The sequence below is a fragment of the Delphinus delphis genome, chromosome 15, assembly GCF_949987515.2.
Source record: "Delphinus delphis chromosome 15, mDelDel1.2, whole genome shotgun sequence".
Taxonomy (NCBI): domain Eukaryota; kingdom Metazoa; phylum Chordata; class Mammalia; order Artiodactyla; family Delphinidae; genus Delphinus; species Delphinus delphis.
Window position 1 is genome coordinate 20487188 of NC_082697.1, and position 26240 is coordinate 20513427.

The 26240-nt window shown below is 49.3% G+C and overlaps 1 protein-coding gene across 1 annotated transcript; it reads right to left on the reverse strand.

Moving 5' to 3' along the window:
* Window positions 1-1963: 1963 nt before the first annotated feature.
* FAM83D (family with sequence similarity 83 member D) lies at window positions 1964-24608 on the reverse strand. Its single transcript, XM_060030786.1, has 4 exons — window positions 24132-24608; window positions 10580-10747; window positions 6589-6713; window positions 1964-3528 (listed from the first exon to the last, which is right to left on the reverse strand). Exons 1-4 carry the CDS (start codon window positions 24606-24608, stop codon window positions 2616-2618), a joined length of 1683 nt encoding a protein of 560 aa, XP_059886769.1. The 3' UTR covers window positions 1964-2615.
* Window positions 24609-26240: the final 1632 nt, after the last annotated feature.

A 26240-nucleotide genomic window follows, 5' to 3' on the forward strand; every position in this document is an offset into this window, starting at 1 on the left:
ATGATATTCTTTCCACACTCAAGAGCCAGAAAAGCTTTGCTTACTCTGAGAGACCAGGCCATTTTCTTAGGATTCCATATACCTCTTTTTCTTATTTCTAATCACTGGCAACACTTTCAGAAAATAATGGCTTTGCATCCTATTCCACAAAAAGAGGGCTCTGTAGTCAAGTCAGTTTGTAATAGGCCATATACCTGCCCTCCTCTTGAGAAAGCCACGATGATAATTACCTCATTTCAAAGTCTGAGTAGTCCTGCAACAAAGAATCCTGTTTAAATTTATTTGATCCATTTCCCAAACTGAACGCAGAGACTTTTTTATGAATGCCTATTAAAAGCTCCACAGAACACACTGAGTGGAAATTTCAAACGTACCTATACTTGTTAATGAGCTTAAGTTTTAATGTTTTCAAGTCACCACTGCATTAACTGCCGTCTCTCAAGGTACACCCGCGAATCTCCTGGCGGTCCAGTGGTTACAACGCCATGCTTGCACCGCCGAGGGTGCAGGTTCAATCCCTAGTCGGGGAACTAAGATCCTACAAGCCACGTGGCATGGCCAAAAAAAGTTTTTTAATTAGAAAAAAAAAGGAACACCCTCTAATGCCTCCATATTCCCTGTAGAGAAATAGTCACATCAGAGAGCACTGAACTCAGAATCTGAAAACCTGTGGGTAAATGCTCGTATCACCATTTACCAATCATGTGACCTTGAATATGCTACTTCATCTGAGCTTCAGTTCCTGCACCTGAAAACAGAGAATAACAGCTGTCCAATCACTGCATTGATGAGAGGGTCACCACGATAGCACATAGGAAATTATCTAAATCTGTAAATGGTTTCAAATAACAATGTTTGTTTGAGGCTTGGGCCAGAATTGTTTACAACCAGACAGGAACCAGTTGTCCTGCCTGCTTCCCGGTCCAAATTATGGCACTAACCCAGCAAATAACCTGGTGACTGGAAGGGAATCCTGGTGCACACGTGGAAACCCGCAGGCGTGCTCAGGATCTGGATGCGTTAGCACGTGTCTGTGTGGCAGACAACACCCTCCCCTATTACAGACCTCTTCTGCTCCAGTCAAATCAGAAGGAGGAAGCCATCACCTAACTCTCTTCATTTCATCTGCACACACAAAGGAGACTAGACAAAAACAGGATTCCATAGGCATACCAATCCTGATTAGCAGGGTGTAGAAACCAGTCGCCTTGCCTGCCACTGGACTAGGAATCTGGGATAACTGTCAGTGCCCTCTTTCGCCCCTACTCCAGGATATTAGATTGCTAAATCATTGTCAATACACCCATCTGATGAAATTAGGCTCATGGGGCCACTACAGTTAATATCAGGGTGAATCCAGGAATGAACACTGAGACCTCCTTCTCTGGCAGAGAAGAACAGAACTAAGGTCCTTGTCTAAATAGCTCAAGCTTTTTCTTTGAAAAAGATAAGCTAGAGCACATGAAGAAACCTGCGATTTCTGGCAATTTTCCTCATTCAAACTATAGAGCTGGTGACATCAACATTCATATCGCTAAGGAAAGTATGACGCTGACGCTTGTTTTCTGTCATCTTTTTTTTAATTATTATTATTTTTAAATTTATGGCTGTGTTGGGTCTTCGTTGCTGTGCGCGGGCGTTCTTTAGTTGCGGTGAGAGGGGGCTACTCTTCGTGGCAGTGCGCAGGCTTCTCATTGTCGTGGTTTCTCTTGTTGTGGACCACGGGCTCTAGGCACTTGGGCTTCAGTAGTTGTGGCACATGGGCTCAGTAATTGTGGCTCACGGGCTCTAGAGCGCAGGCTCAGTAGTTGTAGCGCACGGGTTTAGTTGCTCTTAGATGTGGGATCTTCCCGGACCACGGCTCGAACCCGCGTCCCCTGCATTGGCAGGCGGATTCCTAACCACTGCGCCGCCAGGGAAGCCCCCATCTAACTTTTTTTTTTTTCTTTTTTTTTTTCATCTAACTTTTAAACGGATATTTTCTCTTTTATAATTTGGATCATCTACTCCTCCACCTCAAGACTCTTTTTAAAAAAATAAAAACTGCACAGATAGATATTAGGTGCATATACTTGTAACACACTCCTATAGTTAAACAGAAAAGTGCCAGAGAGAAGAAGAAAACAAAAAAACGGACACGAGCAACCACCAAACATCTGTTTAATGCTAAGAACACAGACATCCTAAAGAAGAGATAAACACTTAAGAAACAGAGTTTTGAGTTTTTTCCTAAACAGGATTTTGATCATGAAAACTAGCGTTCCAAACCTCGAAAACAATAGGGCATACAAACCTAGAAAAATGCAACACATATTTTATCTCTTATCTGAATTACCTGAGAACGCTGAAACATTCTCTTGAAGAGAGATCAGTATTAAAATCGTGCAAAGAAACTGTACCCATAGTGTTGAAACCATAAAACCAAGACCTGGCTTATACATGATAAGAACAAAATAAAAATAAAGCATGTAAAATAATATGCGGTTTACAGAATTCAAAGAAAATCAGGGTGAAAGAAAGGCAGTTAGGACAGGAGACATTCTATAAAGTGGGACGCTCCGACGATGTCTACTGCAAGCCCGGGTGAAGCCAGGCGCCCTGAACGTGTGGAGCGGTCACTGAGAGGAAGGATAAAGCGTGATTTCTCTAACAGCCAGCAAATTAGCTGATGATCTGGGAAAACTTCCAGAATTAAAGCTGAGGTAGTTTTCAGTAAGGAACGTTCTCCTTGAAAGCATGGCCAGCGCGTGGTTGAGCCGGGACCTGATTCCGGCAAAGTGAATCTGCCGCTCTTTATTCAACTTTCTCAATGAGTCCCTAGAGCACAGATCCAAGTGGGGGGTGCTCCAGTACTTGGGGTGTCCAGCTGTGACGACGTCATTGGCTCTGAGGGAAGTCTGGGAGCCGATGGAGCTGGCCACAGAGCCTTGGGAGGACAGAGAGGCGGAAGACCTCAAACTGGAGGATCGCGACACAGACGTCTTTGATACTGCTGACCCCTCTTTAGCCTGGGTTCCCAGAAAGGAGAGGACATTCTCGTCCATGTCAGTCTGGGTGCCAGCGCACGCCGTGGCCATGCTGGATTGTGTCCCCACGTCACTCATGCTCACGGCGGGCATCTCCTCTCCTGGCTCCGTCTGAGTGGTGGCATCGGTCGCCCTCCCGCCCTCCAGCCTGTCTCTGCGGCTGCTGAAGCAGCCCTCCTCACTGATGGTGGAGGCCTCAGAGTCCTCGCGCCCGGCCTCTGCCTGGCCCTCCTCACAGCCCGGCTCGGCCTTCCTGGGGCTGCTCGAGAGCCTGGCCAGCCGTAGCAGCAGCAGGTTGCCCAGCGTGAGCTCCTTGCACAGTGGTTTCTGGTTGATGAGATGGTCAAACCTACCGCTGATCCGGAAGCTGGACAGGCGTTTGGGGCTGATGGGCTTTGACTGTGCGTACAGTATCCGGAACTCCAGGTCAAAATGTTCAACCACCTGGCCGGACAGGATGACCAGGTTGCTGCTGTTTAATTTGCCATCCGTCCATGTAAAACTTGAGGATTAAAAACAAACAAACAGAAGCTGGTAAGGATAAGCGATCCTCATTTACTTATTGTCAACCTGAATATAAAGCCCAGATATCCTGAGACATAAGTCACAACTCTGGTGACAGCACACCTACCATGTAGTGTGAATGCAAGTTGCCTTAACACAGTACATAACCTAGGAATGCGTTAACACAAGAGTAAAACGGCCAAAATTCACACTCCTCAGCCTCAGAGTTGCTAAAAACTAGAAAGGGCTCCTAAAGCACTTAGGCCAGCGCCCTCACCATGAGAAGCGAGGAAGGTGCCTAGCGACGACACAGGGGGAAGCTAGTGGCAGAGCCTAGACTGGGCCCCGGTCCCTCCTCCATGCTGCCCTTTTCACAAAGGGAGACAGGACTGTCATTCTAACGATGACACTGTTGCTCAACGCACGTTTAGAGCTGACAAGTGGCCGTGCGCCCCTGCCTGTCCAGCGTACCTCCTCCTTCCCATGGTAACAGAACCCTGCCCCCTCCCAGAGCAGACAGCTTCATGTATGCACCCTCTCCAGTCACAACAGGGGTGGGCAGGTGAGCCAGGCTGGCCGGAGTATCCTATCCCCTGGGATGCGGGGACCTATGCAGGGTGGGCATGTGAGCTAGCGAGAGCCAGGGAATTTTGCAAGACTGATACCAGTGCAGAGAGAAAGAAAGTCTCCCTCTTTGAGAAACAGCTACTGAAGGCCACGTGAGGAAGCCTGGATCTTTGCCTGCAAATGGAGAGCCTGACAGAGAATAAAGATCAACTAGAGAAAAGCAGAACCAGGAGACTGTGTTCTGATGAATGCATGGCCCCTATGTCAAGGTGAGCTGAAAACAAAGGGTCCCTTTCAACACTTTCAAGTTATGTGAGCCAGTAAATTCCGTTTTGCATACAGTAGTTTGAGTTAGCTTTCTGCACTTGAAGTCACCGCACTGATATAGAAATTCGTATCAGGAGTAGGGTGTTTTACATAAGAAATCATAAAACAGGGCTTCCCTGGTGGCGCAGTGGTTGAGAGTCCGCCTGCCGATGCAGGGGACACAGGTTCGTGCCCCGGTCTGGGAAGATCCCACATGCCATGGAGCGGCTGGGCCCGTGGGCCATGGCCGCTGAGCCTGCGCGTCCAGAGCCTGTGCTCCGCAACGGGAGAGGCCACGGCAGTGAGAGGCCCACGTACCGCAAAAAAAAAAAAAAAAAAAAAGAAATCATAAAACATAGTAGCAACTCTGTCTCTTGCAACCAAGAACCTAGGCTAATGCAAATTCACCTTGAGAGCTGCCTTCAGAGCCTGAGAAGAAAGAAACCCTCAGTGCAATCATGTAAACAGGACACCTAACACCAGGATTTTACAACGTCCTCAACAAACAGAAGCCATCCTCGTCCTCGTCCTCAATAGTAGCATATTTCATTTGTAGGGGGTAATTTTTATATTTTATATTTTTTTAGAACAGCCAAAAAACCATTTGGAGCTAAGTTTGGGTAATACAGATAAATCCTACTTCGGGTGAAAATCTAGTTTCCTCCTGTTATTTCCAAACATCTTATGAAAGAAAGTCTCCAAGAAGAGTTCAAGTTTTGTTCCAAGAAATGACAGTACTGTTTGAAAAGAAAGACACCAAGAGTTCCTTGATCTGCTGGCCTCATCTTGCACAAGCCTTTGCACACCCACCTTTACCCAGGGCTGACACATAGTTATCATTCAGGGATGCGTGCTTCTTCACAAATACGTTTTTCTGGGGCTTCCCTGGTGGCGCAGTGGTTGGGAGTCCGCCTGCCGATGCAGGGGACACGGGTTCGTGCCCTGGTCCGGGAGGATCCCACATGCCGCGGAGCGGCTGGGCCCGTGAGCCATGGCCGCTGAGCCTGTGCGTCCGGAGCCTGTGCTCCGCAACAGGAGAGGCCACAACAGTGAGAGGCCCGCGTACCGCAAAAAAATATATATATATATACGTTTTTCTATCCCTCTTTTTTGGGGGGGCGGGGGTGGGCTGTGCAGCATGCAGGATCTTAGCTCCCCAACCAGGGATCAAACCCATGATCCCTGCAGGAGAACTGCGGAGTCTTAACCACTGGACCGCCAGGGAAGTCCCCGTTTTTCTTTTTTAAACTGTAGAGACACACTTCACGTATAACATCAGAGTCTAACACAGAGGTGGCAGAACACACGACCATCAGAGAGACCTAAGTAAAAATGGTGTATCTTGGGCTTCCCTGGTGGCGCTGTGGTTGAGAGTCTGCCTGCTGATGCAGGGGACACGGATTCGTGCCCCGGTCCGGGAAGATCCCACATGCCGCGGAGTGGCTGGGCCCGTGAGCCATGGCCGCTGAGCCTGCGCGTCCGGAGCCTGTGCTCCACAACAGGAGAGGCCACAACAGTGAGAGGCCCGTATACAGCAAAAAAAAAAAAAAATGGTGTATCTTAACCTCTGGAGATTGGTGTTTACCACTCTTTGTCTCCACCCTCCATTCAACTTCCCTGCTCTCTACCCTCAGATGCCGTGCCAACGTGGGACTTCAAAGGTGGAGCCAGAAGCATGGATCAGTACTTTCTAGACTAAAGCACCAAATCACAAGGCTTGAAGCAAGGTGAAGGATTAAAGTAAGGGGGCTGCTTCAGCTGTGCCCTCTGCACTGAGGCTGATGCCTGCAACTGCCCTTCCCTTAAAGTGGGCAGGGACGTGGGGGGTCAAAGGCCCCAAGGAACAGGAGTTGAGACTGTTCCTGTCTCTGTTAACCCCCAATTCATCCACTGCAGTCCTGGCTGAGCCTTGAATCTAGGACTCCCTCACTATCGGGTCTCCAGGCAAGTTTCAGCCTCTGTACTTTAGGTTTGTGGACCACGAGGCAGGGGAGGGGATCCCAGCCCGACCACCTTCCAGAGGAGGAGGCTTTGATTAACAAGCTCACACACACACAGATGCACACATAGCAGAAGGCTTGCCCATAAAGGCTCACACTGAGAGGAAAAAGCAGCTTTTACCTTCATATAGCACACTTCCTCTGAAAAGTTTAGATTAATAAGCATGGACGAGTCAGAAACTCACCTGTAGGAGCCTGTAGCCACACGAATGCCATCAATCAGTGTGAACTTTTCATGAACCTTCCCAACAATTTTAGTTCCTGACCTTGCATAGTAAATATTTCCTGTAATCGTCCGAACTGTCATCAGCTGTTGGTGGGGGAAGTGGGAGAAGAAGAAATGAATGATCCAGTGAGCACATGATAAAAGAAGCCTTAGTTTACAATTTCCAAACAGACAAGCTTACTAGCAGGTCAGTGGTTCACGGTCACCATTCGGTAACAACACCCACAGCACGCAAGCCAGATGATTCTCAGGACTCAAGTAACGCTACTTAACATTTAGTTCATCTTCTTGCATGCTTTTTTATGCATGCATACTTATTTTTGAGACCTTCGGTTCATGTGGACACGTGCTCTAGAAGATTCACTTTTTGGAGACACTAAACAATAGAATCCAAGAAATGACTTTGAAACAAAATGTGGGGGGATAAAATCATCAAAGAAAACATGCCAGTGACAGATAACATTTTAACAAAGGTTTAAAGAAGCTAAGCTGATGTTTCTCCTCCTCTTTAGTTTAATAGCATTGCTAATAAATAATAGCCCAGGACTCCCCTGGTGGCACAGTGGTTAAGAATCCGCCTGTCAATGCAGGGTACACGGGTTCGGTCCCTGGTCTGGGAAGATCCCACATGCTGTGGAGCAACTTAGCCCGTGCACCACAACTACTGAGCCCCCGTGCCACAACTACTGAAGCCCGCACACCTAGAGCTGGTGCTCCGCAACAAGAGAAGCCACCACGGTGAGAAGCCCACACACCGCCACAAAGAGCAGCCCTCGCTTTCTGCAACTAGAGAAAGCCCATGCGCAGCAACAAAGACCCAATGTGGCCAAAAATAAATAAATAAATTTATTTTTTAAAAAAGTAATGATTAAACACTATAGCAAGACATAACATCCAAAGAAGTGAAAACCTACATCTACACAAAAACCTGTACACAAATATTCATAGCAACTTTATTCATAACAGTAAAAAACTGGAAACTACCCTAATGTCCTTCAACGGGTGAATGGTTAAACTATGGTTCAACCATACCATATGATACAGTTCAGCAATGAAAAGGAACAATCTATTGATACACACAACAATTTGGACAGATCTCAAGGGCGTGAAAAAAAGCCAGCCTCAAAAGGTCACACACTGTATAATTCCATTTACATAACATTCTCTAAATGACAAAATTACAGAGATGGGGAACAAATTAGTGGTTGCCAGGGGTGAAAGATGCAGGGGAGGGCACGAGGAGGGGAGTGGATGTGACTATAAAGATGTAGCATGAGGGAGGTCTTTGTGGTGATTGAATAGCTCTGTATTCTGCTGGCAGTGGTGGGTACACATATGTATACATGTGATAAAATGGCACGAAATAGACACACATGGTACCCATGTCAATTTCCAGGTTCTGATATTGTGCTGTAAGTTACATAAGGTATAACTATTGGGGGAAACTGGGTGAAGGATACATGGAAACCTCTATGTACTATCTTTGCAACTTCTGTGAATCTATCGCTACTTCAAAATAAAAACAAAAGACAAAACAAAAAAATTAGGGCATAGCATAACATTGTTTCTGCAATATTCTTACCAAAATGCGTAATATGAATTTAACCATGGGGAAACATCAGATAAACCCATATTCTACAGAAAACTGGCTAGTATTCTTCAAAAGCATCAAGACTCTAAAAGACAAAGAAAGAGAGGAACAGCTCCAGATGAGAGGAAGCTAAGGAGAAATGACAACTAAATGCAAGATATGGTCCCAGATTGGATCCTGGATAAGAAAACCAGCATTCATGGAATGATGAGTGAAATTTATCATGTCTACAGAGTAGATAATAGTACTATATCAAGTTTATTTCCTGATTTTGAAATTTGTGCTGAGGTTTGTAAAATGTAAACATTTAGAAAATTTGGGCAAAGAGTATCCAGGGATGCCTTATATTATTTTTCTAACTCCTTTGTAAATCAAATTATTTCAAAATGAAAATTAAAACAAACAGACAAAAAACCTAGAACCTTCCATAGAGGTGCACATGAAGCTGGCAGGGGAGGGCTTCCCGGGCGATCCCTGAGCAGAGCTTCAAAGGGTCAACATATAATAACAAGCATAAAGAATATCACTGTGGGCAGATTTCAGTGTGGTTTTGTGCATCTTTCCCTTTGGAACTTACCTGAATGCTATGTAGGCCTCTGTGATTGTGGTCAAAACACTTTTTTTTTTTTTTAATTTTTATTTTACATTGGAGTATAGTTGATTTACAATCAAAGCACTTTTGAGTGCCGGCACACAAACGTGTGACCAAGCTCCTGCAGGCAGGACACCCAACATTCTGGACCAGCCGCAGCACCAGGGCAGAAGAAGTCACCCCCACTTCTTCTGGTGAGGGGCAGGTTCACCAGCACACACAGGCCCTGGTGAGAGAAGCCTCCATGGCAAATGGTGCTTCCCGAAGAAGGAGTTAAGACATGATGAACATGGGTGAGGCCAAAAAGACAGATCTCCTTTTGACCCTTCCTAGAGGATCCAGACACCCACAAAGGCAGCAACCAACTCAGCAGGCAACTGAGTCAGCAAATACTCCTAGATTTCTGCTGAGTGGATGAATCAGAGCCAGTCACTCGATCAAAGTCGTGGCCGGGCTATTCTGTGATCTTCCTGCTGCCCACACACAGCCTCAATTACAGCAAGAGCACCTTGAAATTAAACATCAACACCTTCAATTTCTTCACCAGGCTCTGCGGCAGAGCAGGTATGGACTAAACATCTAGTTAGATGACGATGCACTTTCCAGGCCTGACTTGCATTTCCCTTGGGTCCACCTGACACATTTTTAAATTGACTGTCAGGTCACAGGGCTGACTGTTTCATTCCATCTCCAAGCTCCAAGCCTTACCTCCATCATGGATTTGCTTTGAAGCACTAGTGACAAGTTAGTAGCTACCTAATTAAACCCAATCCTGTTTCCTCTTGAGGGAGAACAACCAACAAGAGCTCTCAAGAGAAGTTAAACAGTCAAAATTGTGTAAACCAAATTGCTTGATAATAGCAAGGCGGTAAGTTCATGTCCCCTACGCGGTAGCCTACAGAACCAAAGTCCAACCTCTTCATTCACTTTGCTCATTGCTTTGTTTCCAGTACCTGGAACAATGAGTAGCTCAGAGTAGGTGCTCACATAGGTGAGAAACTAAGTTGATGAATTAAGGTGATGAACCAAGTTGCTGAATTAAGTTCTGAAGCTCTTAAGTTGCTTAATTTTTAAGAAGTGAATGGTGTAATAAATGACTATTTTTCTTGCCTTTCTACTAAAGAGAACAAGCTTGCTAAGTTACATAACCTTACATTTAAATACTTAAGCTCAAATTACTTTCATGCTCAGAGCAAAGGACATAAAAAGTCTAATTTTATAATAATGAGAAACGAGAGGCAGCATGTGACAGTGATTTAAGAACACTGGGGCTGCAGGCAGGCCGACAGATGGGGAAACTCCATCCCACTACTTTCTAGTTGTAGACACTGGGCTCTTGGTGTCACCACTTCCCAATATGAAACACAGGTATAACGCCACTCACCTGATGGGGCTGCTGTGAGGATTTAAGTTGCGTAACATTGTCAAGAGCCTAGGACAGTGCCAAGGACACAGCAGGACTCCGTAAACGGTGGTCCTTACAATTAAAATTGGAGCCTACCAGTGCTGCAGTCAAAAGCAGCAGCTTCCAAGGCAGCATCTTGCCATCAACAGACAAGCTCCCCATTAAGAGGCATCGTGACGTGAGGGAGAGGCCAAGGTCTGAACCTGACTCTGTCTTTCTTTCCTGTGAGGCTTCAGGCAAACGACTTTTCTCACGGCCTCAGGTCCCGCCCTTACAACGGGGAGACCACCACCAACGGGGAGGTCACGGATGCTCAGTCATTATTTGCTGACTGGTGAAACTAGAAAGAGTGTAACACAAACCTTTTCCTCTTCAGGATGAACTTTCATATCCATGCACATATCCAAAAACTGAGAGAGCAGGGCCTGGTCCAGAAGGATGTAGACAGCAACTCCCTGTTTCCGACAGATTTCCTGCAGGTCCCGGAAGATGTCAATGTCCGTGAAAACATCCATAACCACTGCAATCACCTAGGACGTGGGGCAGAGAGAAGAGCCAGCGGTCAACCCACAAGGACACCACCTTACAGCTCGTTGTCCGGACTCTGGACCCCGTCTCAGAGCTGGGAAAGGATTCCTGTCCTACAATACTCTCCCTTCCTTCTCCTTCTGCGGTATCAGTTTTCCTCTCACCGTGGACTCTTGTCTGTCTCCAAAGACACTCAGGCCACTGTATGCTACAAATCTGGACTTGACCCAGCCACTCTCCTCCACACTGCAAATTTCTCAAAACTATAGATTCATCCACTACTTTGACCTCCTATGAACTTGTTCCATTCAACTCTCTTCCTTTACTAAAACCCCCGTCTCACAAGCTCAGCTCAGACCGGCAAGATATCTAGGTTCTGCAGCTAACCCACCATCATTTTAGACACGTGGCTTATTGCCCATGTCTGTAAAACAGGTATGTAAAAACTTAAGAGTCTCTCTGAGGCCCCCCTTCTGGGTATACCAGTCTCCAAGTCTGATTTTATTGTCTGGTTTTGGATCATAATATGGTTTTCTATTATAATCTAGAAAGGGCCACCTCATCCACCACCAACTCATGGCTTGAAACTGACTGAGCCAGGCAAGTAGATTCTCCCACCTCCTGCCTCTGTCGCTGCACATCACCTCTTCATGACGTCTGCTCCCTCCACCTGTCAGGATCTAACCAAATGGCTTCCAGAGCACCAGCCCCTCCTCTGTAAAAGGTGGTCTCTGAAGTTCTCTGGTATCTGTCCGCAGCACAAGCCCGCAACAAGAGCATGGAAATATGTCCTAAGGATGCTGCCCTGCGGCTTGGACCAGTCCTTTCTGCTCCCCAACGACCCGGCTCCATTTGTGCCTCCTAATCAATTGTCCCCACTCAGCACACAGTACAGTTAAGGGCCACCTCAGCCACGTGGCCTTGGGTAGATTACAGCTGCTTCGAAAGTCTGTTTCCTTCGTTGCAAAATAGATTTGTTGTGAGCATTAAATGACTAGGCCACATCAAGTGCCCATACAAGAGATCCCTCTGCTATCTGTTCATTGATTCGCTTGACCAGTCCAGAGCTTCAGCCGTCCAGACAGTTCAGCGCAGGGAAACATCTCCCAGCTCCTGGCTTTCCTGCTTAAAGAGAGGCCGCTCCAGCAGCAAAGCCTCTAATCACACCCTCTGCAGGTTTGAAAGCATGGCCGTCAGCTAATTCCTGGCAGGTCTGCGGGGGAACCAAAACATGCGGGTCTCGTACAAGCCCCTGCATCGGGTCAGAGCCAGGACTGTCACCTTAGGAAACCGCTTCCGGAAGCCAAGGTTTGGAGCTCTTCTGCAGGCTGGAGCTGCAATGTACCACCCTCCTCATAACCTCATCAGTAAAAACATGAGTCTCTTCCAATCACATTAAATCCTTTCCTGAACGTTAAGGTGACTGACTTACAGGTCTGTGAGAGCAGAGGCCCCTCAATGGGACTGATTCATCTCTGGGGGCCCAGAGGACTCAGGCCAGTACCCGAGAGTCATTATCCCTTAAGTATTTGGGTATCAAAGAAGTGCAGAGGGGCTTCCCTGGTGGCGCAGTGGTTAAGAATCCGCCTGCCAGTGCAGGGGACACAGGTTCGAGCCCTGGTCCGGAAAGATCCCACATGCCGCAGAGCACCTGGGCCCGTGCGCCACAACTATGGAGCCTGCGCTCCACAACTACTGAGCCCGCATGCCACAACTACTGAGGTCCGCGTACCTAGAGCCCGTGCTCCACAAGAGAAGCCACCGCAATGAGAAGCCCGCGCACTGCAACGAAGAGTAGCCTCTGCTCGCCGCAACTAGAGAAATCCCGCGTGCAGCAACGAAGACCCAAAGCAGCCCCCCCAAAATAAATAAATAAATTTATTTATTTTTTAAAAAAGAAGTGCAGAGACAGACGATTTTACTGTCCATCTCTAACACCTCAGAGTCTTGTTCACCAGGAGAAGGGACGCAGAAATGCGAGCTCCCAGGAAGTCATTGCTGTGAGGGAGTCTGGGAAAGACAATTTATCTCTCTGGTTCCCTTTCTCTAATGTTGCCAAAGCCCCAGCTGTGAGCTATTCTTGGCAAAGGGTACAGCTAAACCCCACTGGAGACAATGATTTAGAAAATAAAAAGTGTTCCTTCTAAATTGGTGGCATCTTCAAAAGTTTATGTCCTCCAATGCATTTTTATACATCCTATCTGGAGATGTATCTATCCCACTAATTCAGGCCAAACAACTTACTGGTTAAAAGGCAGAAAGGTGTGGGCACAGTTCCCAGCTCTGTGGCTTACTGCTGTGTGACTCTGGGCAAGTTGCTTAATCTCTCTGAGTCTCAGTTTCCTCCTCTGGAAGATACGGATAATATCATCTAGCATCCACATCACAGGGCTGTTGTGAGGATTAAATGAGACAAAGCATGGAAAGGGCTTTGCTCAGGCATGAACTAGGTGTTCAAATGCAGCCAGCACCTCAGAGTCTACTGTGGGCTGAACGCTGTGCTAGGTGGAAAGATGGCTATAAAGGATTCGACATGCACCTGACTTACCCACAAAGAGAGGACACGGGCTGCAGAGAAGGAAAATGATACTTACTGTAACAGGCAAGGAAATCAGGGGAACGCTTTGGGGGACGGGGAGACAGTAAAGCATCTCCCTTGCAGGCGTAGACCCAACACAGGCCCTCAAATGTTTACCAAAGGAGAGAAAAGGAGGATTCCTGGAGGAGATGGCCTTTGAGTTGAATCACAAATCAGGACGATTTGGACAGGGGAGAAGCAAAGGGGAGGGCATCCGGCAGGAAGCCACATGATGACAGAGGAAGATGTAGGAAATGATGGGGTATGTCCCAGTCTGGCTGGAACGCAGAGTATGCATGAGAGGGAGCGACAGGACGTGACTGAGAGACAGGAGAGTGTGCAGGAGCATGGAGGGCCTTGGATGCCAACCAAGGTGTCAGGATCATACAGGCCATGGAGGGGAGGAGGTATAGGATGAGTGATGAGTTTAGTGATGAACCCAACAGGACAGAAGAAGCTGATGCTGGAAGTGTTGGTTGGAGATGTGGCCCCCCTCCTGCAACATAGGGCCACACACCTAAGTACCTGAAACACAGCAGGCACTTAGGTAGCTTTTTAGGTTCAGCAAATGTTTAGGAGGACTAAAGACTGAAAGAATAAAAATCAGTGATAGAGGTTTTGACGGTGGGCCAGGCAGGAAGCCATGAGGGTCACAGAGAAGGGAAAGGGGCCCGTGGGAAAGGTAAGCAATGTTCTCCCTGGGATGAGGGAGGAGAGATGGGGGTGGAGGGAGGCTGATTCAGGTCCACACAAACAGCAAACAGAAACAGAAACAATCTTGAGAGAGAGAGAGGTTTTGAAACTGATTTTGAGGTGGCAGTAAAACTTCATAAAGGGGTTCTGAATACACACATGTGAGAATGAGTCGAGCTCATAAGAGAAAGTGAGAGAAAATCAATCCGGGGTCAGTCCCCGTCCTCAGGAGAGACAGGAGGTGAGCGCAACGGGGCCGATGGATGTGCACCCAGGTGCCACCGGGACAGAGCCGAGGAAGCGGGCCCAGCTGGCCGGGCTAGAGAGGGCTGGAGGGTTGCTGGAAGCAGGGCCCCAGGAGCGGGGCCCACAGCATAAGGCGCCTGCCAAACTGAATTTTGATTTATCATTTAACAAAACAATTGTGCAAACAACCCCCTTTGTTAGGTAGTGAGTCAGTATCTAATTTGCTGTTAGTTTCATTGCTTGGTTTTGAAGCTTCAACCTTTCCTGTGTGCTGAAAATAGTTGGGTTTGAACGCCCACGGGGTACTTAGAGGGTAGATGGAGATGCTTCTCCCTCTGACTCCCCCTGCATCCAACATCCCCTCCTCTTTCTAGAGCAGGACCTTTAAAAGACTTCTGGAGGAAGAACAGCCCTATGGGTGGAAGCAGTCAGCAGGAAGGCCCGCCTTCCTTCCAGACCCCATCCCCGCTCCCCCTTACTCTCTGCCCTCAGCCCCACCCCACCCCCGCCCCCATGCAACCAAGCCCGGCGCAGCTGAACTAGACCTGGGGCTTCTCAAGTCTGTGAAGGGACAGACTCTTCTCTGAACTGAGCAATGACCTGGGCTCATTTGCTAGCCAGCTGAGTGTCTGCTTTGCAGAGCTGGCCACATCTCCTAGGTGTTGGCGTCCACGCTGCAGGCTGCTGGGCCCTAGGAGAGCACCTGGACTTGAAAGCGGTCATCACTCCCACTCCCTGAGTCATACCGCAGGATGGACAAAAGAGAGACACATGGGCAGGCGGGCATCCCATGCTCATCAAGTGCCCACATGGTCACGGTGGGTATTGCCCTGTCCCAGCCTATGCTACAAAGAGCCTACCCGCTCTCCTAGAGGTGGAAAGCTCTGCAAGTGGTGGCTTGTGAGTGTCCGATCCAGGGTCAAAAGCCCATCTGCAACTCAGCGCACGTTGGTCCTAACATGACACCTAAAGAGGAAACACCCAGCTGTCGGAGCCTGGATGGTTGGTCTGCTGCCAGTCCCCATGCTGTTCCTGCTCTTCTCCAGCCACATCTACAGCAGCCACTCCTGCATCAAGTCCCATGGCATCATCGCAGGTGACAAAACCTCAAGCCTTTCCTCCCTCAGCCACTCCTACCCGTCCCTCGATGATTTATACCATGGGACCCGGTGATCCACGTGGTTACAGGTAGCAGTCCCCGGGGTATTCTGCACAGGCCCTGTGTATGTTACTTTTCACACAGAACTGAAATCTTTTCTGTTTGCCAGAAGCTCTAAAGAGGTATCCCGAGATTTGAAAACCCCGTTAATTGTTATCTCCAATTTACTGATAAGAAAAATAAAGCGTGCAGAGGTTCGGTGACTTGTTCAAGGTGACACACTCAGGCAAACGCAGGAGCTGGAATTTCAGCCCAGCTGACCCCAGAGCTACCTATTAAAAAGTGTTAGATTGGGACTTCCCTGGCAGTCCAGTGGCTAAGACTCCGTGCTTCCAATGCAGGGGGCACAGGTTCGATCCCTGGTCAGGGAGCTAAGATCCCACATGCTGCACGGTGCGGCCAAAAAAGAAAAAAAAAGTGTTAGATTAAACATTATTGCAAACAAATCTAATGTTCCGTCTTCAAATGATTGAAAGCTTAGACTAAATCCTGGAAGGATCAGTAGAGTATTCCGTGAAGTATATGAGATTGAGCCCATCACAAAGGAGGATCACTAAGAACACAAAACAACTTGCCGAGTGAACGTCAGGCACCTTGAAATGCCCTAGGACAGCAGGCACTTCTTTCTGCGGGCAGTTCTGCTAACTCCGAACTGACTAAATCAGGAAACCTTGGGAGGCACAGATGCTACATGAACAGGCTACAGAGCTAGACCTGGACGTGGATGCAGGCTCCTCCACTTCTCGTCACCGTGTTCCCTCTAGCAAGTTACTTCCATTCTGTTGGCTTCTGCAACATGCAAATAATGCTACCCACCTTGTAGTGTTTGCAGTGGGTTTGGTCAAGAGAGAACACTTGACAGTTCCTGGCACCACAGAAAGCCCTTATATGGCAGCTGTCATAGTCTTAGTCCTAATTCTGCCACCGACCCTGGCCAAGTCATTCTACCTGAGCTCGGCATCCTCAAACCCGGCTCCTCCGAGCTCTATCATCTGATTCACACACCCTCGATGGGCGGGGCAGGGCTCTGAGCAGGCACTTGAGCAGCCTCGAGGGGCTACTCAGGGTTGGTTGTTCCTGTTCTCATTCCAGCTCTTCCTCTGCCTGGAGCAGGAAGTCTGTGTCACTCACCCCTTCTCACTGCACCTCAGTTTCTCTCCCTTCCCACCCATGGTCATAAAGCAAGGACACATGTGAGAGATGCTTGGAATTCTACCAAAGGTCTACGCACGTGCAAAGATGCGTCAGCCTGTTGGTGGTCAACAAGAGCCTGCCTGCTGAATTCCTCACGTTGACTGAGTGACACCCGACTCGACTTCCTTCAAGTCCCCAGGGCTCCTGCCTCTTCTGGAGACCTTCTTGCCAAAAAAAAAAAAAAAAAAAAAAGACCTATATTTTCACCCCATGTATTACAGATTTTAACAGAACAGAAATTTTCTCCTGGAAATTTCTTTTAACATCTTTAAATAATGGGGCTTCCCTGGTAGCACAGTGGTTAAGAATCTGCCTGCCAATGCAGGGGACACAGGTTACAGCCCTGGTCGGGGGAAGATCCCACATGCCACGGAGCAACTAAGCCCGTGCACCACAACTACTGAGCCTGCTCTCTAGAGCCCGCGAGCCACAACTACTGACCCCACGTGCCACAACTACTGAAGCCCAGGTGCCTAGAGCCCGTGCTCCACAACAAGAGAAGCCACCGCAATGAGAAGCCCGCGCACTGCAGCCAAGAGTAGTCCCCGCTCACCGCAACTAGAGAGAGCCCGCGTGCAGCAGCGAAGACCCAACGCAGACAAATATAAATAAATAAATAAATTTATTTAAAAAATTAAAATAAAATAAAATCTTTCAATAATGATCTTGATATCAACTTCAGGGTTTAAAGACAAAAAGAACGTCAATTTCCACAGCAAAACCTAAATTCATTCGTGCGTGTTGTTTTCTCTAAGTTTCATGGGCTCTTATAAAATTAGCAATTTAAGTATCAGATTAAATTGCCGATGGAGCCTCTATCTGCAGAGAGTGGCCTGGGGCCCCTCTGGGAAGGCAGGGGTGGGTAAACCAATTTTTCAATGGCCCCAGGGGTGCAGGGACCAGCCACATACAGCAACATTTCCTCTGCACTATTCCAGCATGAAGTACACAGGCGGGCTGGGCTTTTTCAAAGGGAGGGGAAAGCATCAAGAGACGTTTTGCGGGGGGAAGGGGCTTTATCATCGTGAGTTATTTTTTTTTTATAATTATGTAAAACATCTGCCTGGCTCCCAAGTCCAATCGACAAAACAAGCTACATCCAGAGACACCTAGCTTCCATCCTTGTCCCTTCTCTTCTGCCCTCCCCACAAAGATAATAACTTCAACTAGTTTGGGGTTTCTCCCATTTTTTAAAAAATATAAATAAAAGTATGCATGTGTACACATACTCATTTATGTTACTAAACGAGTACGTATATGTGTGTATACATGTGTATATGTATATGCTCATGTCCCCCCTGTAGATAAAAGGCAGCATATGATACGCGTTGTTCTAGACTAGTGCTGTCCCAGCAGAACCTTCTTAGATGGTGGAGGTTCTGTATCTGCACTGTCCAACATGGCCGCCACTAGCCATAAGCAGTGATTAAATACTCGAAATATGACTAGTGCAATAAAGGAACTGAGTTTTTTAATGTATTTCCTTTTTTATTTTTTTTATTTTTTTTGCGGTACACGGGCCTCTCACTGCTGTGGCCTCTCCCGTTGCAGAGCAACAGGCTCCGGACGCGCAGGCTCAGCGGCCATGGCTCACGGGCCCAGCCGCTCCACGGCATGTGGGATCTTCCTGGACCGGGGCACGAACCCGTGTCCCGTGCATCGGCAGACGGACTCTCAACCACTGTGCCACCAGGGAAGCCCTGTATTTCCTTTTAAGTCACATAAATTTAAATAGCCACAGGTGGCCAACGGCTGCCACACTGGTCACTGCGGTTCTAGCCACTTAATCGTAGGAAACAGAGCTAGTGCTCATCCCTTTTCAGAGCTGCTAGGCGCTGCACTGTGCAGAAGGATCCGTTTGCTCACCAAGCTGCCACTGACGGATGTTTGAGCCCTTCCAGCCTTTTGCTGTTATAATCAGTGCTGCAACAAATAGCCAACTGCATAGGCCTGTTCATATTTTTCGCCAGTGTATCTTTGGGACAGATACACAGACATAGAACTGCTAGGTCAATGGGTAAATACAACTGAAATTTTGCTGAATATTGCCAGATTCCCCTCCAGAGGTTCTATCATTTGCATCCGGACTTTAAAAAAGCCAGTAGGCCTACTACTTTTCTTCATGAGAGAACTTATCCTTTATCCATAAAGGAACCAGAGAATAATTCTGCAGCTTCGCTACTGCCCAATGGATGCCAGGTGAAAAGAATAAAGAAATGAAATGGCAGACAGAAAACAGAATAGTGGTTGCTGGGGGCTGAGAGGAGGAGGGAATGGGGAGTTATTGTTCAGTGGGAACAGAGGTTCCTCTTGGGAAGATGAACAAGTTCTGGACCTGGATGGTGGTGATGGTTGCATGTGGTGATGGTGAATGTCCTTAATCCACTGATCTGTACCCTTTAAAAAAGCGCTAAATTTTGTTACATATATTTTACCACAATTAAAAAGAAGAAAGAAATGAAATGGCGAAAGACTCCGAAATCCTTAACCTGACACACAGAACCAAAAGGAAGGGACAAAAAGTAGCCACACTTAGTCTAGTGGGCAGCATCTCACGCGTCGGTGAGATTTCCTAGGACAGTGGTTCTCAACCAAGGGCAATTTTGCCCCTCAGAGGACATTTGGCAATGTCTGGGGACACTTTTTAAAATTGTAAAATATATAACATATATAATATTTCCATCTTAACAATTCCTAAGCATACAATTCAGTGGCCTTAATTACATTTGCAATGCCGTCAGCCCTCACCACTATCTGTTTCCAAAACTTTTTTATCACCCCCAACTGAAACTCTAACCACTAAAGCAGTAACTCCTTCTTCCCCTGACCCCCTCCCCAGGGGAGACATTTTTGAACGTGATGACCATTTTTTGGCGGGGGCCAGTGCTTCTGGCATCCACTGGGTGGAGGCCAGGGATACTACTCAGCATCCTACAATGCACAGGACAACCCCTCAGAACAAAGAGCGTTATCCCGTCCGAAACGTCAATAGTGATGAGGTTGAGAAAGCCTGCCCTGGGTTCCGAACAGGAACTGCTCACACTGCACAGGTTCAATTGCAACTCAGAGGAGGACTGTGCAAGGCCAGGAGGGCCTTAATTTGGATACATCCACGCGCACACCAGGGGTCTCCAACAGATTCCTCAGCTGTTACTCCTCCTAGGAGGCAGGACTCTTTGTCAACACAACGACAGCTTTTTACAAACGCTCAGGTTATCAAAAGGATGCCCAAGTGTGAGGTCATAGCAAAAGTGCCCCTTTGGAACAAAAGCTCGTAGGGAATGGGCGGCTGGTAAGAGCGATGGCTCTGGAGAGTGCAGGACCTCCTAGCAGGGTGAGCTTTGTCTGTGAGCTCCCATCCAGACGCTAGGAATATCCCAAGAGCCTCGGCAACAGCACATCACCAAGTGAGGGCACACAGCACTTCCAGGCAAGGTCTCCACTCCCAGCCGATCTGTGGGGGCCAGAGCCCAGCCCAACGCTGATTCACATGGCAACAGAGACAAAGAAATGAATGACTCATCAACAAATACAGTAGTACAGGGATAGATTCTAGAGTATGTGTGTAAGGGGGAAGTCCTGTGTAGTTCAAAATTCTCCTAAGAGCAGACATCTCAGCTCTCAAGAAGTCCAAAGTGGGGGAAAAAAAAAGTCCAAAACAGTACTTCCTCCAGCTTTGGTGAAGCTCAACTGAGCCCCGAGTCAGCTTGTATTCAGAAGCCACGCTGTACATGAATCGTGTGTTTCTAGGTGCTGTACCTCACTCAACGCAGCAGACCCACGCTTTGAAAGGTGCGCAGAAACTGAGCCCACGGCAGAACTGGCAGGTTCACAGCCCTGGTCCCACCTACCCTGGGACAAGTCCTTGCTGAGCAGATAGGCAGGCAAACTCACTTGCTGAATGATCAAAGGTGCACGTGAGAGGTCTCCGCTGTACCTACTGAGCACTATTCGGTGCCAGAGGCCCTACAAGCCTAAACGGCTCAAAAGCAACATGAGTCCTGGATGAGGACCCATCCCAGAACCATCCGTTGAGGCCGCAGAGCCAGGATCAGACACCACCATTTACCAAGTGAGCCTGGCTTCTTGTGCCTGTACCCTGACCACCCCAGTCTCCTTCCTGCCAAGGGGAGATCCAGTCCTGTCATCGTCATTTTCCTTTTTCTTCAATATGCAACATGGAAATTAAAAGTTCAAATCTTAAGAAACTCTTAAAAAAAAACCCAGCTTATTGAAAACTACCAGAGCACCAACCCTCCCTCATGGCAGGGGGCCCTGTGGGGTGGTGAGTGGTCGAGAGCCCGGGCTCAGGGGCCAGGCAGACGGGCTCATGCCCAGCTCTGTCCCACACTAACTGTATCTTGGGGAAGCTACTTATCGTCTCTGTGCCTGGTCTCTTCTTAACTGTGGCCTCCTCTTAGGTTGGGGAGGGTTAACTGAGAGAGTCCAGGTAAAGGGCTTAGCACAGAAACTGACCCTTTAAAAGTGCTCAATCACACTGTCAAGCGCTTTCGCCATCTGAACACAGACACAGAACGGCTTCTCATCTCATCTGGAAACGGCCTGAGACCTACATCTCCACAGTCCTCGCCGTCACAGGTACTGGACTTCAAAGGATGTATTCGGAGTGACACAGCCGCTCCTGTGTACACAACCCACACCTCTACCTGGAGCAGCCGCACTGGACCGGCCACCAGATTAGCTCTCTAACACCTGTCTCCTCCACAGATTTCTGTCCACCTGGGGACAGCGACGCCTCCTTACCTCCACATGGCACAAGGCAGAGCGTGGTGGCTGACAGTGCTTAAGAGACGCTGTGCCTCGGTTTGAGTCCTGGCTCTGTCATTCCCTGGCTGTGTGACCTCGGGGCAACTTAACTTCTCTATGCCTCAATTTCATCAGCCGCAAAATGGAGCTAATAATCGCACCTACCTTAGGGTTACTTGGAACAGTGCCTGGCAGAGAAAGCATTAGTATGTTTTGGGGTTTTGGTTTTTTTTTTTTTACATAAAAGAGATGGTGTCTGAGACCTCAAGTTTAGCGTGTCTCAAATCCCACTCACCTCCCCATCCCTACCCTCAGCCTCATTCTTCTCCTGTATTCTAATTTCGTGGCATCACCACTCACCCAAGCTAAAAAACCTCAATTCTTCCTATACCTTCTCCTTGGCCTTGCCTACGTTCCTGCCCTCTCCCTCACTACCCTTCCGGTCCATCGAATGACCAAGTCCTGTCAATTCTACCTAAAATTCTTCCCCTGCCCGAGCCCCAGCACTGCCTCAGCACAGACCCCCTTCGACCCCCTTCTCACGTGTAGATCCCTAAACCCCTCCGTACTACCACCTCTACTCCAGTCTCGCCCCTCTCTAACCCATCCCCCTTCCTGCTCTCGCCAGCATTTACTGCTCAGGAACCCCAATCTGATCAGCTCCTCTCCTCCCTTTAAACCTGTGATGGCTCCCCACTGCTCCTTCCAGTAGCGTGCGAAGCCCTCGACAGTCTGGCGTCAGTCTTTCCCTTCAGCCTCCTCTCCTACCATTAACTCCCACATACTCTCTGCTCCAGCTGTGAGGAACGTGGCTGCCTCCCCAAATGCCAGGTGTTTTCACACTTCTGGGCTGGTCCCTATCTTCTGGTCTGGCAAGCCCCACCCATCCTCTTGGACCCAGCTCCAAGGTCACCATCACTCCTAAAGCTTTCTTCAGCCTGCAGCAACTTCCTCACTGCTTCCCGCCAGCAGACTGTCAACTCTCAAGTGCAAGCAAGGATCATGTCCTTCACCTGTGGCCCCAGCCCCTGGGGCACAGTGTCCAATACACAGTAGGCTCTGAATAAGCAAGCAGTCTGGCATATGGCAGAGACACTGAAAATACTCATCAGATATAAAGGTAACGTACCACCTTTCTCAGTTAAAACTGCCCAGGTTCCAAATACAGAATCTTGAACATATAAGTGTGTAGCTGGACTAGGGCACAGAGCACGGCAAGAGGTTCTACCCAGGAATGCATTACAGAATGCCTACAAGACAAAGGTGTCTGAGCATCAGCCTTGAGCCCCTTCTAAGACCAGCATGAGTTGATGGACAGTCTTCCCTCTGGTCTTAGCTCCAGTGCCCCTCCACTACCACTAAAAATCGGATGTAAGCAAGAGGATAGGGCAATTCCGCTCTCTTTCATGGAGACCCGTTCATTACTTTTCTGAAGTTCCAAGTGCCCAAGTTCTCCCCCTAGACGTGATCGTTGGGAAGGCACACCTATCCTAAAATGGTGTCTTTTTCCATCTTTTCAATCCTCCCACTGAACCCATAGTGTCTGTTGCATCAAAAGGACCCTCAGCACACCCAAAGCACTGCAGGACTGATAATAGCCTAGCTGGAGCCCACACCTACTTCCACAAAGGCAAGGCACTAGCCTACCGTACCCCCTACGCACTGCAACCCCACCATCAGGCAAAGAGCACCCAGCGCAGGGACACTGGTAAGTCAGGGCTTGTCCCTTCTTGGTTACTTCAATTGCCTTGATGCACAGATATCATAACCACAGTCAGACACACAGGTACGAGCCCTACCAAGTCTTACCGTGGCCTGGGGCTTTATCTGCCATGTCTCTGGCACAGGCAGACAGCCAGGAAGCTGGGCACTGCCAGTCAGCAAGCGAGGTGGCATTTGATCATGGCTCTGGAGGAACGAGTCTGCTGCCACACCCTACCCACCCCTCCCACCTTCTGGGCTGCATTCTTCCTCCCAGACCCCTAGTACCCAGCACCCTGCTGCAGTCTCATCCTGGCTGGCAGAGAGACAAAACCTCCCACTGCACCCCAATACCTTGTCACACTAAGAGTCAGACAACAGCACCAAAACCCACTGTGAAGAGAGAGATGACTTAATGCAGGGGTATCTGCATTTTTTTTTCCAGCTTATGGAAATGCAAACTCCCTTCCCCACCCATTCACTGAAGGAGCAACTTCCCCTCCAGGCCTGCAGGAGGAAAAAGGGTTGGGGCTCACTTTGCCACTCTGGTGTGTATCTGCTTTCTACAACAAAAGACACGTGCAGGTGACTAGCAATGATAGATTCCTAATGCCCTGCAGTTGTCTCTGGGGACAACTTTCAGGTATTTTCCCCTAGGTTATGCGCTTCTTAGGTATTGCATCTCCTAAGAAGCTCCTGAAAGCGGGATCTAGAGTTGGCTGACAGACAGTCTGACAACTGGTTTTAACTGAAAGCTGTAACTAGCAGGACTTCTGATCACCCTCCCAGGGAATGTGAATGTTAGGAGTTGGAACTTGGGCACAATCCGCCGTCTTGGGGACCGAGACTCCTCCCACTCTCCCCTGCCACGAAGAGCGGCCAGGGAGGAGATCGGGGATCCGAGGGGATACACGCAGAGTGGGGCGAGTCGGGACCCCGGGACCACCCGGCTCGCGCTCCTAGCAGACCTCAGTTTCCCGTTTTTGAAGGGAGTGTCCCGTCGGACCGGGGACCGAGGTGACCCGAGGAGCCGGGCCGCGACGCTCACCTCTCGCGCCGAGCGGAGCTGCTGGCGCAGCGCGTCCTTGCAGCCATAGGGGCCGCGGGCGCCCGTGCCGCGGAGCTGGAAGTGCGCCTCGACGCGCGTGGCCCCGCGGTAGGCGCCCTTATAGAAGGAGGGCCAGCCGAGCTCCAGCAGCGGCGGCTCCAGGTCCGACTGCTCGGGGAAGTAGGTGCCGGAGGAGCAGTCGTGCGACGAGCCGAAGGAATCCTCGGCCCCCGCTGCCGCGCCCTCCTCGCCGGGCCGCTCGGCCGCGCCTAGGATGGCGCGCACCTCGTCGGGGTTTAGGAAGCGGCCGAGGCGCTCGCGTCGCAGGAAGGCCGCGAAAGCGTCGGGGCCGCCCGCCACCAGCTCCTCGAGCGCCAAGCGCCGCTCCTCGCTGTACAGCTCGGCCGGGTTGGGCGGCCCGCACGGTGACAGGCAGGCTGCGGGCAGTTCGTCCAGGCCATCGGACCGCAGAGCCATGGCGACGCTCTGACACAAGACAGCTCGGACCACCACGGGAGCGCAGGACACTTTATAGGCACCTTTGAATCTAACCGGCCCGCGCCATTGGCCGCGCCGCCCCTCCCTGGCTCTTCCATTGGCTGCCTTGTTGTGACGGCAGAGTCCGGAAGCAGTGCACGCCTCTACGACTCCGCCCCCTGAAGTGCTATTGGCTGCCCCGCGGCGCGGCCCGGCCCCGCCCCGCCCCGCAGCCCTGCCCCACCCAGCGCCTCCGTAGAGGTCCGGGACTGCGGTTGAGACCACGTTCTTGCTCCGTGGTTCCTCAGCGGAATTTAGTCTTGGCGACTACGTTCCTGTTCCGAGGTAGCGTTCCTGCTATGGTCCTGCGGGGAGCCGAGTTCATCAAGATCAACTAGAGAGCAGATGTCAGGCCTGAGTGGCCGTGGTACCCGGGGCGGTGGGGCAGGCAGGGAGCCCGAACTGAAGCCGGAGAGCCCGACCACAGCCATCCTCGCGCTCCCCCTGCCGGCCGCCCCACAGCGCGGCCCTACAAGGCCCAGGGAGGTCAGAAATGTGAACTGGGAGGAGAGGCTGGGACCTGCTGGGGCACACTGACCCACTGACCGTGCTTCTCCGGGTCTCTCAGAGCTTGGGTGAGGCCAGCCACTCCCCAGTATTGAAATCATTCATTCATTCGTTCAAAAATACCGGTCCGTCATAATAGCCACTCCTTTGATTACACCTTCAGGTAGCTTTCTCTTCTCTCACCTGATCATTTTCTTTCGTTGTTAAGATTTATTTTTTTGATGTGGATTATTTTTAAAGTCTTTACTGAATTTGTTACAATATTGCTTCTGTTTTATGTTTTGGCTTTTTGGCCGCCAGGCATATGGGATCTTAGCTCCCTGACCAGGGATGAAACCCGCACCCCCTGCATTGGAAGGCCAAGTCTTAACCACAGGACTGCCAGGGAAGTCCCTCACCTCCTTGTTTTTTGCCTGGCAAAACCCCAAACCTGGTTAAACCCCACTCTCCACCTACTTTCCTCCTGCACCCAGGCCGCCATACAGTGCAGGGGAAAAGAAAGACACAGTCATGCCCACCAGCTGTGCCTGAAATTCATGGTCTCAAGTGGGCCCTTAAGGTTGCCTGCTAGCCTCTATTTCCCTAACTTCTCTCTACCTTTTCCTCTCTCGTTCTTACTTTTAGAGTTTGCTTTCTATTTCACTGAGAAAATAATAGCAGTCAGGGAAGATAGTTCCACACGCTCCCACCACATCTTCCTACCTGTTTGCATCTCTGCCCACATACTGGGCCTTCCGTTACTAGGGATGAGCTGTCTGTGAGCCTATCTAATGCCAGTCCTTCCATTTGGGCAATAGTTGCCAATCCCCCTACTACTAACCTATGTCTCTCCAGCAATTCCCTCCTCTTTCCTGGATCATCTGTTTCCCTGCTTTACTGGTTCATTCCTATCAGCATACAAACATGCTGTAATATTTTTCATCCTGCAAACAACACTCATGACCCTACAACCCTCTAGAGCTTCCTCCCCATTTCACTCTCACTTTTATAGCATAAAGCCTCAAACAACTTGTCTATACTTGCCATCTCCAGTCTTCCTCCCATTCTGTCTTGAATCCTGTCCAA

Coding starts and splice junctions, on each gene's coding strand:
- FAM83D (XM_060030786.1), bottom strand. CDS start 24,608: ATGGCTCTGCGGTCCGATGGCCTGGACGAACTGCCCGCAGCCTGCCTG. Junction 6,714..10,579: donor TTCATCCTGAAGAGGAAAAG/GTTTGTGTTACA, acceptor CCCCACCAACAG/CTGATGACAGTTCGGACGAT. Junction 3,529..6,588: donor GTGGCTACAGGCTCCTACAG/GTGAGTTTCTGA, acceptor TTAATCCTCAAG/TTTTACATGGACGGATGGCA.